General features: G+C 46.5%; 1 protein-coding gene across 1 annotated transcript in view; it reads right to left on the reverse strand.

The window, feature by feature from the left end:
- Positions 1 to 586: 586 nt before the first annotated feature.
- LOC135385189 (cytochrome P450 3A6-like) overlaps positions 587 to 22,205 on the reverse strand; it is a 142,344-nt gene continuing 120,725 nt past the window's right edge. Inside the window, exons 10-14 of the mRNA XM_064614385.1 lie at positions 12,621 to 12,778; positions 10,738 to 10,826; positions 9,951 to 10,088; positions 5,806 to 5,968; positions 587 to 820 (exon numbers count right to left, since the gene is read on the reverse strand). Coding sequence (XP_064470455.1) covers positions 740 to 820; positions 5,806 to 5,968; positions 9,951 to 10,088; positions 10,738 to 10,826; positions 12,621 to 12,778 — 629 coding nt within the window. The 3' untranslated portion in view covers positions 587 to 739. The remainder of the gene's footprint in view (positions 821 to 5,805; positions 5,969 to 9,950; positions 10,089 to 10,737; positions 10,827 to 12,620; positions 12,779 to 22,205) is intronic.

Genomic DNA, 22,205 nt, shown 5'->3' on the forward strand with positions numbered 1-22,205 from the left:
AATCGCACTCGGGAACCAGACCATATTTTTTTCCAGTGTCATTATTAAGGTTGACGGGAGCTGTACGTGTCCACACGCTAGGACGGTGCTCGTAGAACAGAAGAGCCAGCTCGGTAGCGCGTGGCAGCAAGGCTACATCGTCGTCGTCTACGGGCCACCACATGCGTTTCGGTTCGACCGAAAGCGCCCCGGTACTGGCTCGTTCCTGACGTGTTCGGGAAATCGTCTTCAATGAAACCGGTATGGGAATATAGGAGTGATGACATGAGCCTCCATCATCGCGCATAAGCCCCTTACGATATACAACTGACGTATGGTAAAAATCTGTTGTCGCATCCTACTTCAACGTGTGCAACTTTCCGGGTACCCCCCATTCATTCCTGGTTTCCAGCACGTAGATGACAACGCTTGTTCACATAGGGTCTCGATTGGACGTTTAAGGGGACGATCGACTGCTCCAAGAGTACTAGGACAACCTAGTTGGAATACAGGTTTTGAAGCTATTGCCTAGAGCTGTTGTCTGTTAAAACCTGACGTGACAAGCTCCAAAATTGGAAACAACTAACGGAAGCGACAGCAACAGCGCTTTCACCAAAGTGCTTTATCTAAAGATAACGTACAAAACACTGGCCTTGGTTACGGCACCCCCGACATCTTGACGAATAAACTGAAAATCAGCAAAACGCGAAACACAGCTTTCATTGCTGACGTCGGATGTTGGTGTTGCTGTAGGAAGATGCTATGGTCGTTGAACGGCAGCAAGCTTGATCCGTTTACGAAGCTCACGGAGGATAAAACCAGGTTTGAGGTCCAGATGATCCTGCGTTAATCGAAAGGTCTTGTAAATTGATTTATTTTTGTCATGAATTCCCTGTGGGAGATCTCAATACTGAGCAACCACTGTCGGCAGCCTTTCGTTCGAATGCAGGAAACCCCACTCTGAAACTAATCACCCGACTTCGCTCTGGAACGATAACCCCAAAAAACTGTAGGAACGATTATTTCCTTACCTGCAGAGGCGCATACAGCCATATTCGCACACTGATACCCGTATCTTATTCTGTCCAGTACTTCTACACATACGTACCTCGCTCGACGCCACCTTTGAATCTACTATTTGTTCATTTGTGTACTCTTCGCAGCAGGCATGTCTGTAAATTGCTGGTCACGTATCATCGATTCCTTTCGGCGGTAGCGCTTACGACATAGCGTGCGCATTAGGTCATATATACTTGCACCGAAGTTACTTAATAATTTTATATAACATTATATACGATTGACCTACACTATTGGTGTGTGGATTGCACAGATTCATTCTGATGCCTTATTCCTGCGGTGGCTACCATAGAGTGTGGCTCACGCATGCGATCACGTAGTACAGAGGAGTATCCCACACTTCTCCGCGCCGGCCGGCTCCCCATAGAAAAATATCTGCTCCTTGGGGGGGGGGGGATATGTTTATTAAGATAAAAAAGAAATTAAAGGTTAACTAGGCAAAGAGCCGGCTTGCTATTCCGAAAAAAAGGAAAAAGAGGGAAGGGGAAAACGAAAAAGAAAACGAAGGAGAAAGAAAAAAAAAACAGAAAGGGGAATCAAAAAAGAAAAAGAAAGAAGGCGGAATCGAAACAAAGGAAGGAAAGAAAAAAGAAAGACGGGTGAATAAGAAAAAAGGAAGGAAAGAAAAACAAAAAGCAACAAAAAGAAAGGAAAGGGAAAGAAAACAACAAACGAAAAGAAAGGAAAAGGAAAGAGAAACAAAAATAAACAAAACGAAAGGAAAAGGAAAGAAAGAAAGAAGAGAATAAACACTAGCACAACGTTACATGCAGTTCACGAGTCCTGAGACCCGGAGAAAACCGAGGAGAGCGGGAGTGACAGCAAACTGGTTGGGGTGCAAGACAGGGCCAAGAAGAGCGGCCAACGAAAAGTCGTTACAGCCAATTTGGAGCACACGGCAGCGGAGGGTGTCCTTATGTTGAAGGTGCTGCTAAAATACAGGAGTTGGTGTGGGATGTCAGCTTCCACTCCACAGACATTACAGTTTGGTGAATTTTGCCGACCCATCTTGAAGAGAAGTGAAGGTGTACGGTCAACACTGAGTCGTAGGCGGTGGAGAAGGGATTATTCCTTACGGCTGCGATTACAAGTGATGACGAACTCCATCAATGGGTCGAGTTGAGTAATGAGTTGTAAGTCGTAGTTTCGGCACGGAACTGCTGAGCACATGTGGCACACCGACGGCATATCCCTGTATTCACACGAGTCAGTTTTCTGCCGGCAGCAAGTCGGGAAGGAGTGAGAGGATATCCGAGATAAACAAGGTCACTACGAGTCTGAAGACGAGGAGGAGGAGGAGGAGGAGGAGGAGTGTCGTTGGGAGAAACCCGAGAGGTCTGCCTGCCTGATTAGGCGGCATGTTTCTCGGGAAGGGAAAGATGCCCGCTCGTTCTCTAGCATTCACACGAGTCATTTTCCCGGCGGCTGTCAGTTTTCCGATCCCTTCTGTATTCGCGCGTGCATTTTGTCTGTGTCTAGCGGAAGAAGGATGGATCAATGAAAAAAAAAGCTTATTGCACTTGGACTCCTTGTGGATGATTCAGGGTGCATTCACGTGAGAAACGGGACAAGATATGGGCCAAAGAATAGATTCCGAAGAAGCGCTATGGAATGTAAAACAGCATGAACCCAAATCTCCGTGTGGACAACCCAAACGCCTGTCGGAGTATTTTGAGAACGGACGTTGTCACATTCGGTTTTATTTTCCACTCATGAAGCGTATCTCGATGCTGAGCACCAATATAGGCGCGACAGCGTGCCGACAAGTGATGGACTGGCGATGAAGCTGTGATGTCGAGCTACGCGTAGTAAATAATTAATTAAATAAATCAAATTTTATTTTCCATTCGGTAGGACGAGTAGCTTCGAATTATTATGTTTTTATACATGTATTGGGAAGGTGCAAGCGAACGATTATGTGCAGTCAACGACTGTACAGCAAAAGAAATATCCGCGTTTATAAAATTCATACTTTGTATTCAGTGTCTGCATCGCCTCCCGTAGAGAAAAAGCTTCCTATGCAACACTACATTGTAGACAAATATCTATGGATTGCATAATTGTTCCTAAGCTCCTGCGCCGGTAACACCAAGCATCGTTTGCGTTCCAGTTCAGAATTGGCCATAGTACAGTGAATGCCGTTGTATGGGACACGTGCAGAGCAATCCTGATGAAATAAAAAGCAAGCGCGGTAAGTATCCGTTGCGTCACCTTCTCCTTCTGCCGGCTGCAGACGCCGTCGGTCGTCAGAATCTGTGCCGGGAGGACAAGATATCCGGCTGCCTCCGACTGCCGCTCCGGAGATCAGAAAGTGGTGACGTGGCGAAGAGCGCCGGTCACGTGGCACCAGAGAGCGGTGACGTTCTCTGCCGCCTGAGCGTCAGCCGGCAGAAAACTGACTCGTGTGAATACAGGGTATGTGTAGGCGGCATGTGGAGGCTGTAAGCGGCAGAGGTGCCAGGGCCGAATTGTCATCAGACCCAGCGCGTCTCGCTACTGCCTCTGCTTGGGTATTTCCATACACGTCTACGTGGCCAGGGACCCATTGAAACGTGATGTTGCAACCAGTGGCGAAGAGTTCATTGAATTTTAGAAGCGTCATCGTATGCAAATCGCTTATTATGCTGAGGCGAGTTGACGACAACATATCTAATGATGCCTTGCTGTCGGTAAGAATGACCCACGTTCCGTGCCCGGATTCAGTAATATGCTCCAGTGCTGCCAGGATACCAAACAGTTCGGCTTCTGTCGAGGACACTGTATAGGAGAGTTTGAAACCGTGCCCCAGGTCTTCATCCGGAACGTAGAGAGCCGCGCTCGAACTACCTTGGGTTACTGAGCCATCGGTGTATATATGGCGACTTAGTCGGTGTACATGAAAAAACTGATGTTCTGAGGCTGGAACAACATAGAAGGTAATCCAGAAGATGTGGGTTCGAGTCCTACAGCTGGCTAACCTTTTCAGTGACTTTCATCATTCATCATTAGTCGGTGTGTTGAGGCGAGGTGCTCCAGTGTGAGCTGGTGCGCCACGACTGTGGGGACGTCTTTCTTGCGTTGGAGGCAAGGGATGTTAGAGTGAATACAGGGTCTTTTAAGAGTCCACATCGCCGGTGCATAGGATGGTGTAGACGCGGGAGATGGAATGCTCCCTTTCAGGCGGGCAATGGCACTGCCGAAAGCAGACGCTGGGCAGTTCTCATCAATGCCACAAAGTGAGTGAAGCAGGTGCCGTGTAATGTAGCGTGTATAAGCGCGAAGGGTATCACCATCCCGCAGTACGTGAACTGGCTTCTCTCGCGCCTCTGCCAAGACAGAATACGTCTCCGTTGTCCTGCAGACTCCCAAACAGACACGGAGACTACGGGCCTGGATGTTGAGCAGTTCCTGTTCTTGGGTTCGACTGAGACCATGCAGAATTGGTAAGCTGTACCGCAATGTCCCCAACTCCAGGGCCTGATGGACACGATAGAGGTCAGAGCATGACAGGCCCCAGGATGCACCAGCAATACGCCTGAGTACATTTACCTTGGGTTTCCTTGCTATATGATATGGAAGTAGCTCCAGTAATCCAACTTTAGCACAGATGCCGAACATAGCGGAACTGCCACTTGGAGTGCCACGTACGCGATAAAAGGTGACGAATGAGTGGATAAAGGGTTGAGTTCTCAAGGTGCACGACATTTTTCGAATGACATAACCAGAGGCACTAAATTTCGTTTCCGTCCGAAAGTTGATTAAAACCCGAAGCGTGGCTAGCCTAGCGACCACTGCTAAGGTCGATTATTTGTGTAACGTCAAGTAGTGGCATTACTGTGCGAGACAACTATGATCGTGAGAGAAACCAGAGCGGTAGGTGGGTAGACTAATTCTAGCAAACCCAGGGTCCTTTAACGCGGGCTAAAATTTCAGCACACGACGCGAAAGCAATCCGCAGGACATCACACTATTCGCAGACATAGGACATTTGCGGCTGCTCTGATAACCTTAAACAATTAGTGACTCTGGGGTGTCAGGTTTCTGACACGACTTTTTCGAGCTCTGAAACGCGAAAGAAATTAGCGCAGCCACACTCTATGCCATCAAACTGACAGGTGCAGTATGACCTGATTAGTATCGCAGTACCTTTACAGTAGACGATGAAATAATTATAATCGATGCGACATAATTGCGCTCACGAACGCTTCTGTTCATATATGATGTGACTGAACGCGAAGTTTTGCAACAAGAGCCCAGAAATAAGGAGATGGGCAACCCGTAAGTATCGGATACTGTTGAATCCCACCAAACAAAAATACAGCCCTCGGTGGCACTGAATAAAAATTTATGTCGAGAGCGACCAGTATATTTCGAACACTATAGAATGACAGTTTTCTGTGCGAAGTATCGGCGGCTGTCTGTGCCTCTCGCGGTATCTAGTAAAGTCAGGCTAGCCTCTTCTGTAACGCCACAATCAAACAAGTTGGCAGAGAAAAGACGTTTTATTGGCCGACACCTCCTCCGTGACTTTCATCAGAGACGTACAGCTTTGCTTTTTACCACTGCACTGCACGAGACATTTTGCAATGACACGATTTTTATACGTATGTCCTGTTAAACACTGACACGCTTCACTTCTTTGTCCGACACTTTGTACCCAGCATGAATGGATGACATCCACCAGACCTAAATTCTACCAGCTACCCTTCTCTCGAACACTTGTAGAGAATGAAGGAGGCTAGATGTATCGAATAAAAAAAAATCACTCACTGGGGTTTCCCTGCATCGCTCGAACTTGACTTTCTGGTAGATGCAGACAATGAAGATCTTCAACTGCATCATTGCTTGACGAATTCCGATGCAGTTCCGTGGACCAGCACCGAAGGGTAAGAATGTGAAGGGACGAATATAGTCTTTATTCTCTGGAAGAAACCTGCACAAAAGTCAACAACACAAGGGTCACACCCCGCACAAGGGTCAACCTGCACAAGGGTCAACCGTACGATAGTAAATAAACTACGCAGTCATAACGGAAACAATGTGATTGAATTCCAGGTCCCGTTAGTATCAAGGCACGTGAATAGTGATTGGTTCGATTTGGTACAAAAACTGAAAGGAAACGGAGAAAGTAATGTTGTAGGTAGACACAGTGTCGGCAATCTGAATGTTGAAATGTGAAGTCGCTTTACTATGTGTATGTGGATTACAGTGTGTTATAGTAATTGGTGATTATAGACAACACTCCACACTGATGCACAGAATGTGACCGATGTTCATGATGTTTATTGCTTTTTGTAATTTGCCGTTTTTGAAATATTCTGTTTTCATTTTCCCTTTTAACGTACCGACTTGCGTTGGGCTACGGAGGTACAAAGCTGAGAAACCGTCCAAGCGGTCGAGTACCGCTTCGAAGGGTTGAGCGCATAAACGCTTCAATTTGTATCTGGGAATTCCGCAAAAGCTGAGCTTCTGAGTCGAGCCGCGTTTATGCGGACGTCATTTATCCGGATCCCGGGTTATCCGGACAACAACCCGGGAACGGATTTCGCCCCATGTATTTTGTTCTCGTAATCCGGGCTTCAGTTTCCGTACTCGGGCGAGAATTCCAGGGAATAGAAATCGGAAATGCCTATATTTATGCTTCAGTTTAGTTACCCAGACCGACCTCAGTCACAGGACACGTTGACCCCGCTTCCTCATCCCTTTTCTTGCGTGGGAGTTATCCCTGTCAGATGTCAGCGACCTACATTCTTTCCAAGCGGCCGGGACCGTGCTGGAAGCTCCACTTCCCCATTGTGCACAGCTGCGGCACATTGACCAGTCCAGTCATTAAGCAATATTTCAGGGAGGTCAGTTTCCACCCAGAGAGCGTCAGTGACTCTAGTTCTAGGATGTCGGCTGCCGGCCGACCGTCTCGTGCACAGAAACGGCGTAGACACCTTCGCTTCACTTTCGCTAACAAGGCAGCGGACAAGTGGCTTAGAACAGAAAAAGAAAACGTGAACGCCGTGCCAGAGCGTGCCGGACGGGAAGGCAGACTGGAAGAAGCCCTTCTGACGTCGTTTGGAGATATTCGTTCTCGTGGAGCACCGCCAACGATATGACGCTGATAAATAAAGCGAAGATCTTCGGCACAAGGCCGGGTAAGCCATTCCACTCCAAAAAACGTCAGTTGGAATTCCCCCTGCACCCTCCCTCACTACGCGCACCGACAAAGAAACCGCCCCCTCCCCCAACCCGAGGGTTTCGACCCGCCCCTGATTCCACGTCTACGTCTATTGAAAAGAGATCTTAAGGAGCTTTACTGCATGCATGCGGGGGTTGGTGCATGGTTTACATGATCATTTGTGGCATTTCTATGCCGTCGTTTCATTTATCCGGATGCCCCCTATCCGGACGTTTTCGCCGAGAACGGCCTCGTCCGGATAAACAGGGCTCGACTATATAACCTTTGGCATTCATGCAGTTCCGAAAGATCTGCTCCGGAAGATGCGTTTCGAAGTCTTTGATACTCACTTGTCGAACCTCTAAAGCCTGTGCAAACTTAAAGTTTTTCTTTCCCTATTTTATTCGAAGAGGTTCAAACTCCGGTTTTTGTACCAAACGCGGATATCCGTGTATGTCTGCCTGCTCGCTTCACTTAGAAATTGACTTTACGCTAAAGCTCCTATAAATGCACACAAACTTGCTGTTCTGCGGTCCCGAACTTCGAAATGTTGACTCAAAACAACTGTTTTCCGTAAAAAAAAAAAAAAAAACAATGTCGTTACATTAACAAACGGCGCTTGCAGTCGTCTAAGTGCTTGCGCCTGCGACAAACAACAACTTTATTACGGGACGACAGCTGGGGAGTTTCATCGCCAGGGGCGATACTCTACCCCATTCCTGCGCCTGCGCACATAAATGCACGCATGCACAATGTTATTTTCGACGGCCAAGTTCCACAGAAAGGCTTTTTCTTTCTCTACTGTCATCATCATCACGACCATCATCTCGTTCTGTAGTTTAATTTGAGCGTCCCACTGAAGCTTGATCATCTCACTGGGCAACGGGGTCGAGTCTAATTTGTGCATAGGTCGACAAATTCACTCATGATGACCATCATGGGCGTCATCACCATCACGCCATTGAAGGGCTTCTGCGGTATCATGTGATGCTGAATTTGATGCGGAATGATGCCCAAGGGTGCGACGTGATATTTTCGTTTCATTTCGTGTTAACGCCGCGAAGCAACTGTAGCTATGAGCGGGGTACAGACGTGGACAGATGGAGAGAGAACAGCAGGACTAGGGGACACGGGGGTTAGTATGCATCCTGGGATCCTGTCGTATTGAACCCGCATCACCTGCCAGACTCGGCGTGGAAAGTGGTCACTAAAGTGGTTCCAAAGTCGTCACTATGCCACGGGAGCTGGTGACGTGATGTTGAGCTTCAGGTCGAATGATAGGTGTATGATGTTGATGTGGTGTGATGAGCTGGTGACTACGACCCACCATGACGTGACGTTGAATGGATTTCCGGAAAAAGTGCGGACATGTGAATTCGTGAGATACAGGCATTCCAATGGGAGTAGCCGACTCTCTTCATGAGCGCCAAATTCTGCATTTTATTCTTCACATCAAACCAAACTTGTGGTCAAAAAGGGATAGAAACAGATGACGTTACACGGAAGGATCATCGCGACGTTCCGCTAGACGCGCATCCAATACGCGGGAATCTGCGAACCTCAACGAAACCAGAAATCAAGAGAACTTCTCCAGCGGGACCTCATGGAAGCGCATTCGGGCGGCGCCGGGGTCAGTAATGTTCTAGCAGTATTGCTTGTAGTAATACACGATTCGATAAATTAAACGCGTCTTACGGCCGCATTTTAATACTGTCTTCTACTCGACAAGCCGACTCGACGCCTGTGAGTAGAGGGAAGAAGCACTTCTCCTGGCTTCAGGAATTACTGACTTTCAACGAAGCTTCTGGGCGATTCGTTCAGGGCGACCTCGTCTCCAGGCACATATACTGTTACTGCTGTCCTTTTATTTAAAACAGCGTGCTTTGTGCTGCCGGAAAATTGGTTCGTCGAATGTCGACCCGGGGAACACTCATGGGACTGCCAGCGTTTCCGAAAAGCCTGAAGGATTTCCTCCGCTTTCGGCCCGTGTCAAGTCGACGGGAATTTATAAAGCACACACACAACGCCTTGGTAGCAAAGTAGGTTGATTTTCGCCTTCGGTTCACTGTGTACTGAGGATGCCGCCTGTATATAGGTGGTGAAACGTGTACGCTTTATTGTTTTAACGTATTCCGTCAAGCCGGAGTAAACCAGTTTTTACAGCACAAAACCAGTCTCAGGGGAACAGCTGGAGTGGAGAATCGAGTAGAGGATCGTTTAAGAATGTCATAGTTAGCCACACTACAATATCAACAACAAAGACAATGATAGGGGATGATGTATAGGAAAATGCCACGTGAGTTGTGTGGCCCACTTCCTCAATACCGTCGGGACCGTACGAGATATAACACGACAATGAGGTGTCTATGGATGAGAGAGGCACAGGTGCTTTGAGAGAGTAGTAAAGGTGATTTAGCTTCTTCGGTGATCCGTAAGGGTCCCCGTAAACTAAGGAAGACACGAGAGGCACAGAATGTGGAGAACGTATAGGACATAAAGGAGGCAGATGTCTTGCAGGAAATCAAGGAAAGTCTACACTACAAGGTAATAATGCTATACCACTGAATTTTAACCTCTAAAACTCAAACAAAGAGAGGACATATTTTTTCCAAAACCATAAGCGGGTACCTAAGGTACGCCGAAATTTCAGGACGTACGATAACTACTGTAATGTTGATTTATGGATACCCCTTGTACCGCATGACCTGTTCACTTGTTGCATTGTAGGTGGTTCATATTTGGTGCATACCTTTCAGGCTTGAACGTCTCCGGTTCCTCGTAGAATTCAGAATCCATGTGCATTGCCTGAACAGGAATGTAAATGATGTTTCCAGGATTGAGTTCTATTCCTTGCAGTGTCGTCTTCTTTGTGCAATACCGTGACAGACTTGAAAGAAAAACGTGACGTCGCTGAATTGGCAACATGTCGCTGAGCTTGGTAAAACAGAAAACGAACAGCACAAAACAAGGCTCAAAACAGCAATGAAAAAAAAAAAAGGAATATATTGTGTATACATATAAAACGTAGACAGACAATGGATGGGAAAGGGACCGAGCTTTGCCGTCCCTGTCGGAGCGAATGTGAAGCCTGGTACCTCGAGACCGTTGTGGCTGATAAGCGTATCTTACGATATTGTTATTTAAAAGTGTTCAGTAGAGAAAGAGTCTTAGGCAGAGAAGAAGACTAACTAGCACGGAAAATAAAATAAGGTCAGGAGCGAGCGCTCCTGTCGTGCGGTCTTATCGTGTTACCGGTAGAACAGGATCCCTCCAGATGGGGTCGCGTAAGAACGGCATTACTCGCGATCGCTTGTTTATGGCATGCTTTGTATGTTTTTCTTCCACTTCCCCACGTAATCTCGTCAGACCTTTTGGGGGTATTGTGGAGTAAATAGAATAAATAAATAAATATTTCCTTACTAATACTACACCTGCTCATTATTATCTGAGACTTGCAAATATAGATATGCCTGAACTTTCGCATCTGGCACTTTCTGGTGCGCGATCAGCAACATTCAAGCGCAAGTGTTCCTTACAAGGAGTCCGGTGTGTACATCCGCAACGTTTCGTTGATTGCGGCCTCGAGGTACTCCAAAGACTGCAACTTCTCGTAGGTCAACTCCTCCTGCGCAGATTAAAAAAAGAAAGAAAGAACAAGAAGCGGATCCGTGAACACTTCCGCATACCATGTGCCCTCCGCCGCTCCGATAGAGCTTGGTTAGTAGATATGTTTAAAGGGACCATGAAATGATTTCCGCGAATTCTGAGTTCTCTGCCGGAAACGGTTCTTATGATGCCTCACTATCATACACACATCGAATTTTAACCGTAATCCGTGCACTGAGGCGCAGTTACCACGGAAAAATAGCGGGGCGTGATCACCGGATACATCCCTTCGAAGCGGGCTTTCGTCATCGCTATCCAGTCCTCTCAGCCAACTGTGGGCAACCGGGAGGACACATCCTCCTGGACCATGTGGGTGCATGGTTTCGGTTTGGACGACAATGTTGTCGTATACCTGCGATCCAAATCAGTAGAAATATGGCGAAACGAAAATTGTCAGCGAACGAGGAAGAGATTATGCGGCACACACAGCGTCTAGGAATCGTTCCGTACGCAGCAGCTCATAAAATCCACCGACAGAGACGTTTTCTGACGTAGGAGAAGTTCAGTGAGGAAAACGTGCTTCGAAAACCACGCTAACAGTGAACGGCTACATTACACTTCTGGCAGGATTTCCTGTCAACGATTAGATACAATCGTATCCCTCGGTCAAATTAAAACATATTTCATGGTGAAGTTTGCAAGCTTGCTTGCAAATTTTGCAATTTGCTCGCAAAAGCCCGTCCGCGAATCGGCAACATACTCTGTGTTTGATGTCACGGCCAGTTCGCCTCGCATGCTGGCCATAGCAACCGCCGTTCACGGCTGTGGATAATATAGATTATTTTCGCTATTTGGACGATTTTAAACTTCACATTGCACAGGGTGAATGCTTTAGTACAGGGGAACAAATTGAAACTGAGTATCCACCAAGTATCCTTTCATGGTCTCTTTAATAACAAGAGTAGTAAGTAGTATCAGCTGTGGGGGTATGCGCAAATCCAAGGATTTGCGATGGTTTGTTCCAGATTGTTAACTACCTCATGCAGACACGCAATAACATATATCTAAAGCACTTCTGCTAAGTGACATCAGAGCAGCGAGAGCATCGGTCATTCTTATTGATCCTCCGAAACACGTGTCCTCTCCCATTGCAGCTGTCTGGGGGAATTGGTAGCCTCACTGGTGGTAGAGGACTGCCGTGATGTCAGAGCAGTGGTACTTTCTGTATTTGAGGAAGCATGTTCTACGCGTCTCTTACGTGTTTTACTGTAAAACTAGGGTTGTAAGCTTACATCGCTGCGACAAATCGTCTTCTACGTCAATTCACCAGAAACTAAAGTTCCACTACGGAACTAAAAAAATGCTAGTTCTTTCATTTCGCGTTCTAAATTAACATCCTGCAAAGTTCGACTACGCAAGATATAAATGCCGTCAGCGAACGCTAAGCGTTTCCAGGAATATTCCATAGAACCATAGAACTGCCAGCTGCTGTCGGCAAGAACTAAACTTGGAGGAGCAATGTTGCCAGACGGGTGGCAGATTGCGCACACTATGACGTCATGCTCCTCTATTCTATATATTTGTTTTTAAATCCACGTCACATGGAGAAATACATAGATTGCAATGACACAAAATTAGGTTGGATTCTGGTGACACGAAATTTGTTCCATCGAGGCACTTTAAGGCGACCTGTCACACAACCCCAAAAGAGTACACACTTCCCCGTTCAGTATGTTTTTCTGGTCTGCCGTTCAAGTGAATTCAGCAACAATATGCCAAAGCTTAAGACAGAAGATACACGCGACGTCCGTACTTTTCCGATGACACGATCGATCTCTTCAATAACTTTGTCTTGGTATTCCGTTTGCGAAACGAGGCTGTACGTGAGGTAGTGGAGGGCTGAAGCTATTGTGTCATTACCGCCGAGCAGCAGAACCAGCACTTGAGCCACAATGTCGTCCATGGTAAGGCCTGGAACACAAAATGACATAAGGGATACCTTCTTGTTGCCTTTCTTGTCATAGGGCTCACAGAGTTTAATTGATGACTGCTTTTGGCTAGTTCACACTGTTGCATTTGTGTGCGTTACGGATGCGGATGCGGCAGGACTGTCATGGCAACGACGTACAGCGAGCCGAGCCGCAATCGGTACACAAGAGATTGCCTTGCGGTGTCGGAGACACGCATCCATGCGGCTGACTAATCAGTGAAGGGCCTCACGCTCGCGCGCCAAGCTCCGTTGTTGTCGATTCTCCAGAATCCACAACGATCCACGTTCCACAAAGTGGCACAGATCAGTGTCTACAGATCTGTGGCTATCAGTGGCTACGATAACAGCCCATTTCTTTCCACACCAAAGACGTTAAAGAGTTGCTACAGCGATGACAGCGGTGTCTATAGATGCGCGCGGTGAATACTTTCAAGAGCTAACGTAATTTGGTGCTTCCCGAATTTTCTAGTGTATTTAAAGGAATTAAAGTTTTCGTCAACCTTTCAACCTTGAACAACCCTTGTATTACGTGCGGGGCAAGGGCCTGAAACGGGGAAATAACATCAAACTAAGATAAAAAGAGCAACACAGAAAGACAACGCGAAACAAGCAATGCGGCTTTCGTTACAGGAGAACCAGTAAAATTGCATAATGCAGACGAGCTGATGGAGGAGCTCCACACCGCACAAAAGCCTCAGTTTGGGCACAAAAACGAGGCGAACGCACAGAAGTGTCGTTCTATCCGTGTCGTCCGTCCTTTTTTGTGCCCAAACTCGGCTTTTTAGCAGCATGAAATCAATTATTATTTTTGTGATTAGGACATTCGCCTGCTTTGTTCTTTGCTGGCATTCAGCTGTTGGGAACGGATTCAGACGTTTTTACAGCCACGGAACCCCGGTACCAAGCTGTACGTAACTCGTGCGTTTTGACAGGAACCTCAGCGGTTGTTCAGTAGTTGCTCAACGGCGATAACGGCTGATGTTGTGTGACTCTTATGTTGTACGCAATAGGTTTCCCCTGTCTCAGCGTCACGCAACGCGTTGCTATTTCGTTGTTTTCTTTTCTGTTTCTTTCCTCTTTTTTTTTTTTTTTTCAGCGGCAGCTATCACGGGAAAGGTTTCAAGACATCACCGTCTCTGTGGACAGAGCCCCCTCACCCACACGAGGCAGAGAGCGAGAGTCAGTCAGAGAGCGCGCAGTCAGAGAGAGAGCTGTTCGCATAGCATAAATCAATTGAGCTGTGGCAGCTGAAGAAAAGGCACCAGCAGAGGGATTCGAACCCACACCTTCTGATTGCCAGCCAGAGATGCTATATCGATTACACCAAACTAGCTACCCTCTCTTCATCGTATCAAGCTACGCTAAGAAACATGGGAACACGCACTTACCCCCAACGATTTCTCTCTGTTGTTGGTGTGTTGAGGGTGAGTGTGTGTGTGCGTCCTAGCGTGCCTTGATACGTTGAAGAGAGGGTAGCTAGCATGGTGTAAAGGCCAACCCACATTCTGTGTATTCCAGCGCGCAACACTCACAGGGCACAATTTCACGCACACAATCCTTATGCTGTTCATAGTATTGTCACAAAAAGGGCGTACGCCTCCCATTTTCAACAAATCAGGGCAGATAACGATATCATTTGAGATGATGCTTGGCTAGGAGCGTGCTATGCGGTAAAGTTCATTTTTAAGGGTGTAATGCCTCATATTTACTCCACCGCGTGGTTCGCCCAGCGTATTCAGGCCCCGCGTATCACGCGCTCTGTTTTTACGGAGGGGAACACGAGCCATGTGGGTCGGCCTTAACTGGGAGTATGTCTGGATTGTGTCCGGCAATCAAAGTGTGTGGGTTCGAATCTGACTGCTGGTGCCTTTTCTTCAGCTGCCATCATTCAATTGAAGCATATAACTGGGGATTGTGAGGCTTGTAGTGTATTCTTGTCCGTCTATGTTTGACTACATCATCCATTGCAACATCGGCATAGATCGGATCGCGCAAGCCATACGTTTCATGCGTTAAGCATCTACGGGATATCGAGTACGATATTAGAGAGTTTTAGTGCGTCTCACGGTATCGCCTTTGCGTACGTAAACCCTGCGCGCGCGCAGATAACAGAGACAGCTGCGCGTATAAACGCTTATATATACCGTATCCCTTACGTACATACAGGCGATCGCCTACAATGCACTAAGAATCTCTATTATTATTAGAAGAAGAACCGTGTATTCACAGGAGCGACATTCCCCCAGAAATGGAAGACGCGAAAAGCGCCATAGCTTTCTGCTGTCACGTGAGCGCGAGCGCTGAACGTCGAGTCTCCACGTACGCTGCTAACCGTGGTCAAATATTCTGCTACACAGCCACAAGATATTCCGTAGCAGACGACAGGAAAACACGCTGACGGTGTCGTCTGCTAAATGCGCAGTACGCCACTCCCGATATTCCGCACCCTGTGAATGCTCAACATAACGTGGGACGGAACTTGGGCTCTGTGAGCAGTGTTTTCGCTTTTTTTTCCCACTAGAATCTTCTTTGCGGATGCCGCTCGTGTGAATACACGGGAAGAGGGACAGTCAGAAGAAAAACAACCTGAGTTCGAAATATCGACGGCTTTCGTCCTGAGGAACTTCCCTTCATATTTCCTTAACGGTCCGGTGAATTTTCTACCCTTTTTTTTTTCCTTTATTATTAGCGGCGTTTAGTAGGTCGGAGGATGTTTACAATAACGATTCCGAAAACACGATAAGGCAGTCGGTCTGTTTCTTTGAAGCCGGTGACATCACATTGCTGCTTTAATTTGATAGCTTCCTTCCTTTATCCTATAGTTCTTCCATGTACAAAAACACCTCTTTCCTACCTCACGTTCCTACCTCAGCAGTGTTACTGAGCGTTGTAGTCAGAAAAACGTGTGCGCTATGCTAATAAGTCACATTTTGCTGGCTATACAGAACATTATTTTGACAAGATCTTGAACAAGATTGTGCTCGTTTAGCAGGCGGTAATCACGATCTAGGCTACTCCACTGAACAAATGTAACCACAAATGTCGCCCGTCTTGTCCCCACCATGTCAGTCCGACTCGTGAAAACTGTTTGTTCTTGCACGAGAACTCTGTGCGTGCGGTGTTATATGGAAAAAGGTGATATGCCATGCTCCTGGGTTTTGGTCAGTTTCTGCTAAGTCACACGCCCAGAAACGATGCTAACGGGACATGCATGTAATGTAGGCACATGCATATATGTTACACATTTCGCATATGCATTATTCAAGGATACTCATCTGCAATTACTTTACCAAATCTTCACTCGCAGTTTACTCGGTTTGGGATTTTGCGGCTTATCCCCTTATTGCATACATAGGCTAAATTTTTGTCGTTCTGTCGGCGAGGGAGGAATGGACGTTTTTTTTTTTTTTTTTTGTTCCTTGTCATAAGATTGTGGTGGTGTTGGTGAGCATCTTTTGTTCACAGTGAACATGTAGCAAAACATCAGTGAACTTGCACATCCGCACGTAATGGTGGAGTTTGTACAAGCGCCTGATACTGCATTTGTTCCCTGTACGAGAAACCATATATAGATCCCGCAGGACGATGTTCAGGGACCTTAAAAGTTGACATCAGAGGAATCCATCTCAAAATCACGACTTTTCCTAATCACTTGTCGACCATTCTGACGCACCTCGCCAGCCATTCGTGCGACTTCGCAAAGCGTTGCTGTTCGACGTGAAAACAACAGTAAACGGTCGCTTTCATGATCGTGAGACACGCAAGAGCAAGGATCAGCGGCTACACTAGGGATCACGCAGTTTTTAGCATATATGCGATACTATATACCCTTCGAAGTACTTAGGTTGCCTCAGGGAACCAATAGCATAGCTGGCAGGTGTTCTCAAGCTTTGTGAGCTGAAGGAGCCCCTATACATTTGTTGACATAGCGATTAACTCCCAACTCCCTCCCAGCCGCAGCCAACGACGTGGACACAGTGAATATTATGTTAAAATTTACATGAACAAACGGTGAAACCAGATGGTTCTGTGCAACGTAGCCTGGATTTTGAAGCAAATTGCCTTCCTCGGATGAGTCACACATTATGTATTATTAAAGGAACTGTAAAGCGAATTTCAGCCCAGGGTAAACTTATGATTTTATGAAAGCCTAGGAAGAGTACATCTCAGTTACGAAATATTTCTTTTCGAATCCCTCTTTTCTTTGAGTAACCGAATTTCAAAGATTGCATTCGAGCGCAAACCTGAGTACTCCCTCAGCAACAACACCGGGTTGGCTCGGGTCAGCTATGGCTAGTCTCGCCTTTCTCATCCGCGTCCCGCTCTGTGGCAAAACCGTAATGGCCGAAATGCTTCAGGGTCCATGCCGTGTGATGTCGATTTTTCCAAACCTGAATGCCCTCGAGCTTGGGATAGTCCAGCAGTCACGCCGGCAAAACTTTTGTTCTTACGAGGACACGCCGGAGACTCAGCATGACGCGATATCATCCGCAGAATCGTCGACGGAGGATGAATTGCTGTCATCGCCGTCACCTGGCCGCGTGGCAAACGGTCTCCATGTGTAATGAAAATGTTGAGAGCCCCACAGCGGAAATATGGTATTGCTTCTTCGGTTCAGGTGTCCTTGCGGCGAATGCGTACCAACGCAGACAGCAGACGTATGCCTTTGTTCCCGCGAAATGTGACGTTACTAAAGCAGCTCACCGGTTGCATTTCAAGAAATATGTGCTTTGAAATACTGTGGCTGGAGAATGAGGTGCTCCAGGTGTTCTAGCTTCAGTTTGTTATCATTAAAGTTAATATCATAATTTTACTCGCCCATGGTACATGCAGGAACTTTCTGTAGGTTGCCTATAAACAGTTTACCAGGTGGCTCTGGGGACCTTTAGGAAAGCATTGCAGAAAAGTCCTCGAAGCATGTGCTGTACGTGCCATAAGGGAAAACTTCCCTTCTGAAGCATACAAAGCTTTTTGCCTCTTTGACGTGTGATGCAGTAGGCTGTCTGATCATGTGTATGTTTATTCGCTTTCACTGAGATGAAGCTCTGACTTTTCTTTCAGGTGCTTGTGGCCAGCGTTGAACGCATGCCATCTTGACACAGGTACACTGGCTGGTTTGGTCGTGAACACTGCTTGGTCACAACAGTATCCCTTTCATGCACAATAGATGTCAGCTATATACCCTTCTGGAGTAACCAGACAGCCACTACACAGTAAAATACGTTCTACAGACATCAAAGCTTGTAGATTGCTTTATTGATCACTGTTTCTATGAATGAACATACGAGTGATAGCCGTAAACAAACAAACAAGGAAGGAGGACATCCCCATAGTGTGTCCACAATCATTCGCAAGTACTTTATTTCCTGCCAACCAGTAACGCAGTGTATGCATGTTTGTTTTTCTTCATATTTTCAATGCACAGGTGTTCGCTACAAACTCGTTCCAGCTCATAAGCTCTAAGAGAACATAGGCTATCACCTTGCCTATCAAACATCACGAGTTCCTAACTTCATCAGTATAAGAAGGCATCAGGTGGGGACATGCCAATGTCTTCAACAGAGGCTTCTCTTCAGAGGCATCCCTATCATTAACTCCACAAGCATGTGAAGAAAAATTTTAGACGTTTTCTGTGCACATCCATCTTCGTAACCCTTTCTGAATTCCTCATTATAAATTTCCCATGTTTTCCCTCATACCAATCCAATTGCAGTCATTGGTGCGGGTTCAAGGCTTTTGCAGACCGCTGCTATTTCACTGTAGCTTACATCTTTGCAAGTTGTTGGTGTTTCCTCAGGAGGTGATCTACATCCTCTGCCAAGAAAAGATAAGATGGTCATGACTAAGTGTCTTCCCTATGCTCTTTATATCGAAACATGGTCTCTAATGGCTGTCACAGATGTTGATAGTGTGCCGGGTCAAACCCAGGCAATTATCTCGAAGTTAGTATACACTGTTTCCTGAATGACAGCTCATTTGTATACGTAAGCTCATACTTCTCCACATGGTAAGCAGAAGCTCTGGATTTCCCTCAGAATTATTGGAACTACACCTGTATAGGTGGTTAAAATATACTGCATCCACGGGTTCAGCTCAGCACCTGCACGGGACTTGTCAGCAGCCTCAAGCTTTTTTTAACTCTGTTGCAAGATCCTGTGGACTACGTGGCCCATAATCATTTTCAAGCATGGCAATTGCATATTGAGATTGTTTACTATAAGTAACTACAAGCTAGTTCTTTTTACCTTCTACGTCATCGTTGCAGATAGAATTATTGTAACAGAAAATTCAAGTACGCAAAGCTCGTGTGCCTTCTTTTGTATTTTTTTTTTGCACCCTCAATCCTTCCTGACAAGAATTTGTATTTTCTCCTCACCACCTTCTTTGTCCCCTTTCTCTAATGTACATCAGTATCTGTACCCAGTGTGTGTGTATCTGTATCGTACCTGATGAAGGAAGGACAGACTCTATTCGAAAACTTGCGTTTTAGTAAAATAAATTATTTGAATGTTTCAGTCTGTGAGAGGTGTGGCGATACACCGTAAGTCGTGCATTTCTCAACACTTCTAATAGTGGAGCTCTGAATTTGATTGCAGAGGGCGCAACACTGCAAAATAGAAGAGTTTTTAGTATCAACAGGCTATGTACCATTCAAAACTTGACTCAACAGCTGGTTCCACCAGTGGTGAAGATGTTGTCATATCATGCACCTGCAAGGAATGCAGAAGTTAAAATGTTAAACAAAACAAGAGCTCTACTCGTCATAGTTACATGTTCGTCATAAAAATAATATCTTGCGAGGCAGCTTGGAAGTAGCACCGCTACACATTTCCTTCCGGTAGCGGTACCGCACTACGTTTCGGAATGAGTAGCAGCGTTTCGGAGGAGTAGCGAATAGGGGCACCCCGCTACCTAACTGCCGACCGAAGCGACAGGACGCAGACAAGCTGGTGCATAAAGGGCAACCTCCATGGAGCGAATTTTTGCAACGAAGTTCGCGCGGCAGACTGCCACGCGCGTTCCGCCGCCAGTTGTTCGCCGGCACCAGCTCCATGGAGCGAAAAACCAGCGGAGGGCGTCGGGAAGTCATGCTGTGATGTCACTGTTGCCAGGGTATAAGGTGAAAGCTTAGTGAAATCAGTTGCTCGAAAAAGTGCATTTAATGTCACAAATTTTGCAACTAAATCCAACAACTGTCTGAAAAGATGTGCCCAGTAACGTACCGAAAGGCATATTCACTACTGCGAAAGGAAAACATGTTTCTTGGCAGAGAATGCCTCACGTTCTAACGATGCAGTTGGCGAAACAGCGAGCAGACGACAGCATCCAGTTGCAAGAAGAGGACGATGACGATGATTCACGAGAGCAGACGACCACGTGCAGGCGATCTGGCGTAGATTCGTAGCGGAAGAGCACTTTGATTGGTTCATCTGCAGTTGACGCTTCCGGAATCGCGGACGCTGGGCGAAAATATCTGGCATGGGCAGATCGGCGGCGGACGCTCACATTTTTGACGCGTCGCCCAGGGCGTCTGACGCTGAGCGAAGTTCACAGCTTTTTCGCTGTACATTCGCTCCATGGAGGTTGCCCTTAACCCTGTTCCTTCCGTTCGATTAGAAAACAATGAAGCAAAAAATAGAAAAGATAAAGGAACAAGACGAAGAAGTGTGTATTTGAGAGACGGAAGAGATTTAGCTCGTAGCCTTTTCTGTGTTCACATTAATTACCTAGCAGTGACAATTATTTTGTAGGAGCCTGCTTGTTGTCCCTGACAGCTTTATATAACACGCAGGATGTCGGTGACACTTGCAGTAACCGAAGATGATTCAGCATGCGCAGCGAGGTGCGCAATTGCTATGATTCAAACCTATTGCGATAATTAGGTTAATTACAATAATTATGTTGATGATACCGATTACAGTTTTATATTCCCCTTAAGACCAGGGCTGCTTGCGTACCGAAGATAGTGCTGCACGAAATGCGACGGTCGTTCATTGTACCGCTAGATTTGGTCCACAGGTACACTACACGCACGTATTCCTCACTGATTAGGCCTAGCTAGGCTAGCGCCTAGGCTAGGCGCAAAAATAGCGTTCTACGATTTTTAGTTCCGGCCACAACAACGATTATGAGCCAAAGCCAATATGTTAGGCCGATGACACGTTGCGGGAATGCGAGAAAGACAAACAAGTAAGCACACAAGAGACACGTTTCGAATAGCAGCCTTATGCGTTCCCCACACGATTTTCTTTTACTATTAGACATGTGGTACAACAATCGAACAAATGTGAACGGGCGCGCTTTCCCATTATTTGTCTCGCTCATGGTGGTGGTGGTGGTGGTGATGGTGAAAGGGCTTGCCGTTGTCGGCCTCACGTATGTGGGCAACGTCACGAGTTGTCTCGCTCATCTGTTCTCTGGCCGTGTTCCATGCTAACCCAATTGCAGCAGGACAGTGGTCGGAAATCTCGTGCAAGTTGGTCTATTTCCTGCTCGCGCATAACGTATTCCAAGTGTTAGAAGACTTTTGTGAGAGAAGTTAATCTATTTTGCTAATATGCACGATAATGTTTCACGAGACCGCAGGACGTTGGAGAAGGTAAAAAAAAAGAAGAAGAAGACAAGAACATAGGGGGTGACTAAAGGAATGTACTGGTCAAATTTCAGGTATGTTAGTACGGGCATTGTGATATTGCTATGAACATGCCCATGCTGAGTTCATCGTACTGCGGAAGTGGCCATTCACACGCGAGGGTAAAGCAACGGGATGAGGCAGTGAGGCAACTGTAGCAAAGATAGAAAAAGAGGAGATGGAACACAGTCATTAGAATTTGGTAAATGCATATATTGTTTATGATAACATCCGGGTCGAGCTGAACCGCATCACATCGTACGCCTGTCTCTTGGATAGCCGCAAGTCAAGTCACTGTGGTAATCTGGAAAAAGCAAAATTCACAAAAACTTGGCAATGCTCTAATGGGCAGAAATGAAATATCGAAGTGAGATACACAGCAGAAGATAGTTCCAAACCTAGAAAACACTATCCATTCTCACCCTTTTACTCCTGTGCTGTACCTCAGATTATAAAAAAGAAAGAAAGAAAGAATCATCGGGGGAAAGTCGTCATACAGGTGCTTCTCAGTCTTGCCCCCCAGAGTATCGGCAATGGCACTAAGACCATACAAGGGGGGCAAAGACCACAGCTTGGATTGCCTACGGAGAAGAACAAATAAATAAGCGCAAGCGCACTGCACCAGTGCAAATTTACAACCACGTGGTTACAACTTACCGTTTCTCTCTCGCCAGCCGCCGACACAGCTGCGGACCGATTTCCGACCGCAATTCCGCGATTTCCCAGGATTCTTACACGGACGTGTCATTGCGGTGCGTTTCCAGTTTGTGCGAAGC

The sequence above is a fragment of the Ornithodoros turicata genome, chromosome 2, assembly GCF_037126465.1.
Source record: "Ornithodoros turicata isolate Travis chromosome 2, ASM3712646v1, whole genome shotgun sequence".
Classification (NCBI taxonomy): domain Eukaryota; kingdom Metazoa; phylum Arthropoda; class Arachnida; order Ixodida; family Argasidae; genus Ornithodoros; species Ornithodoros turicata.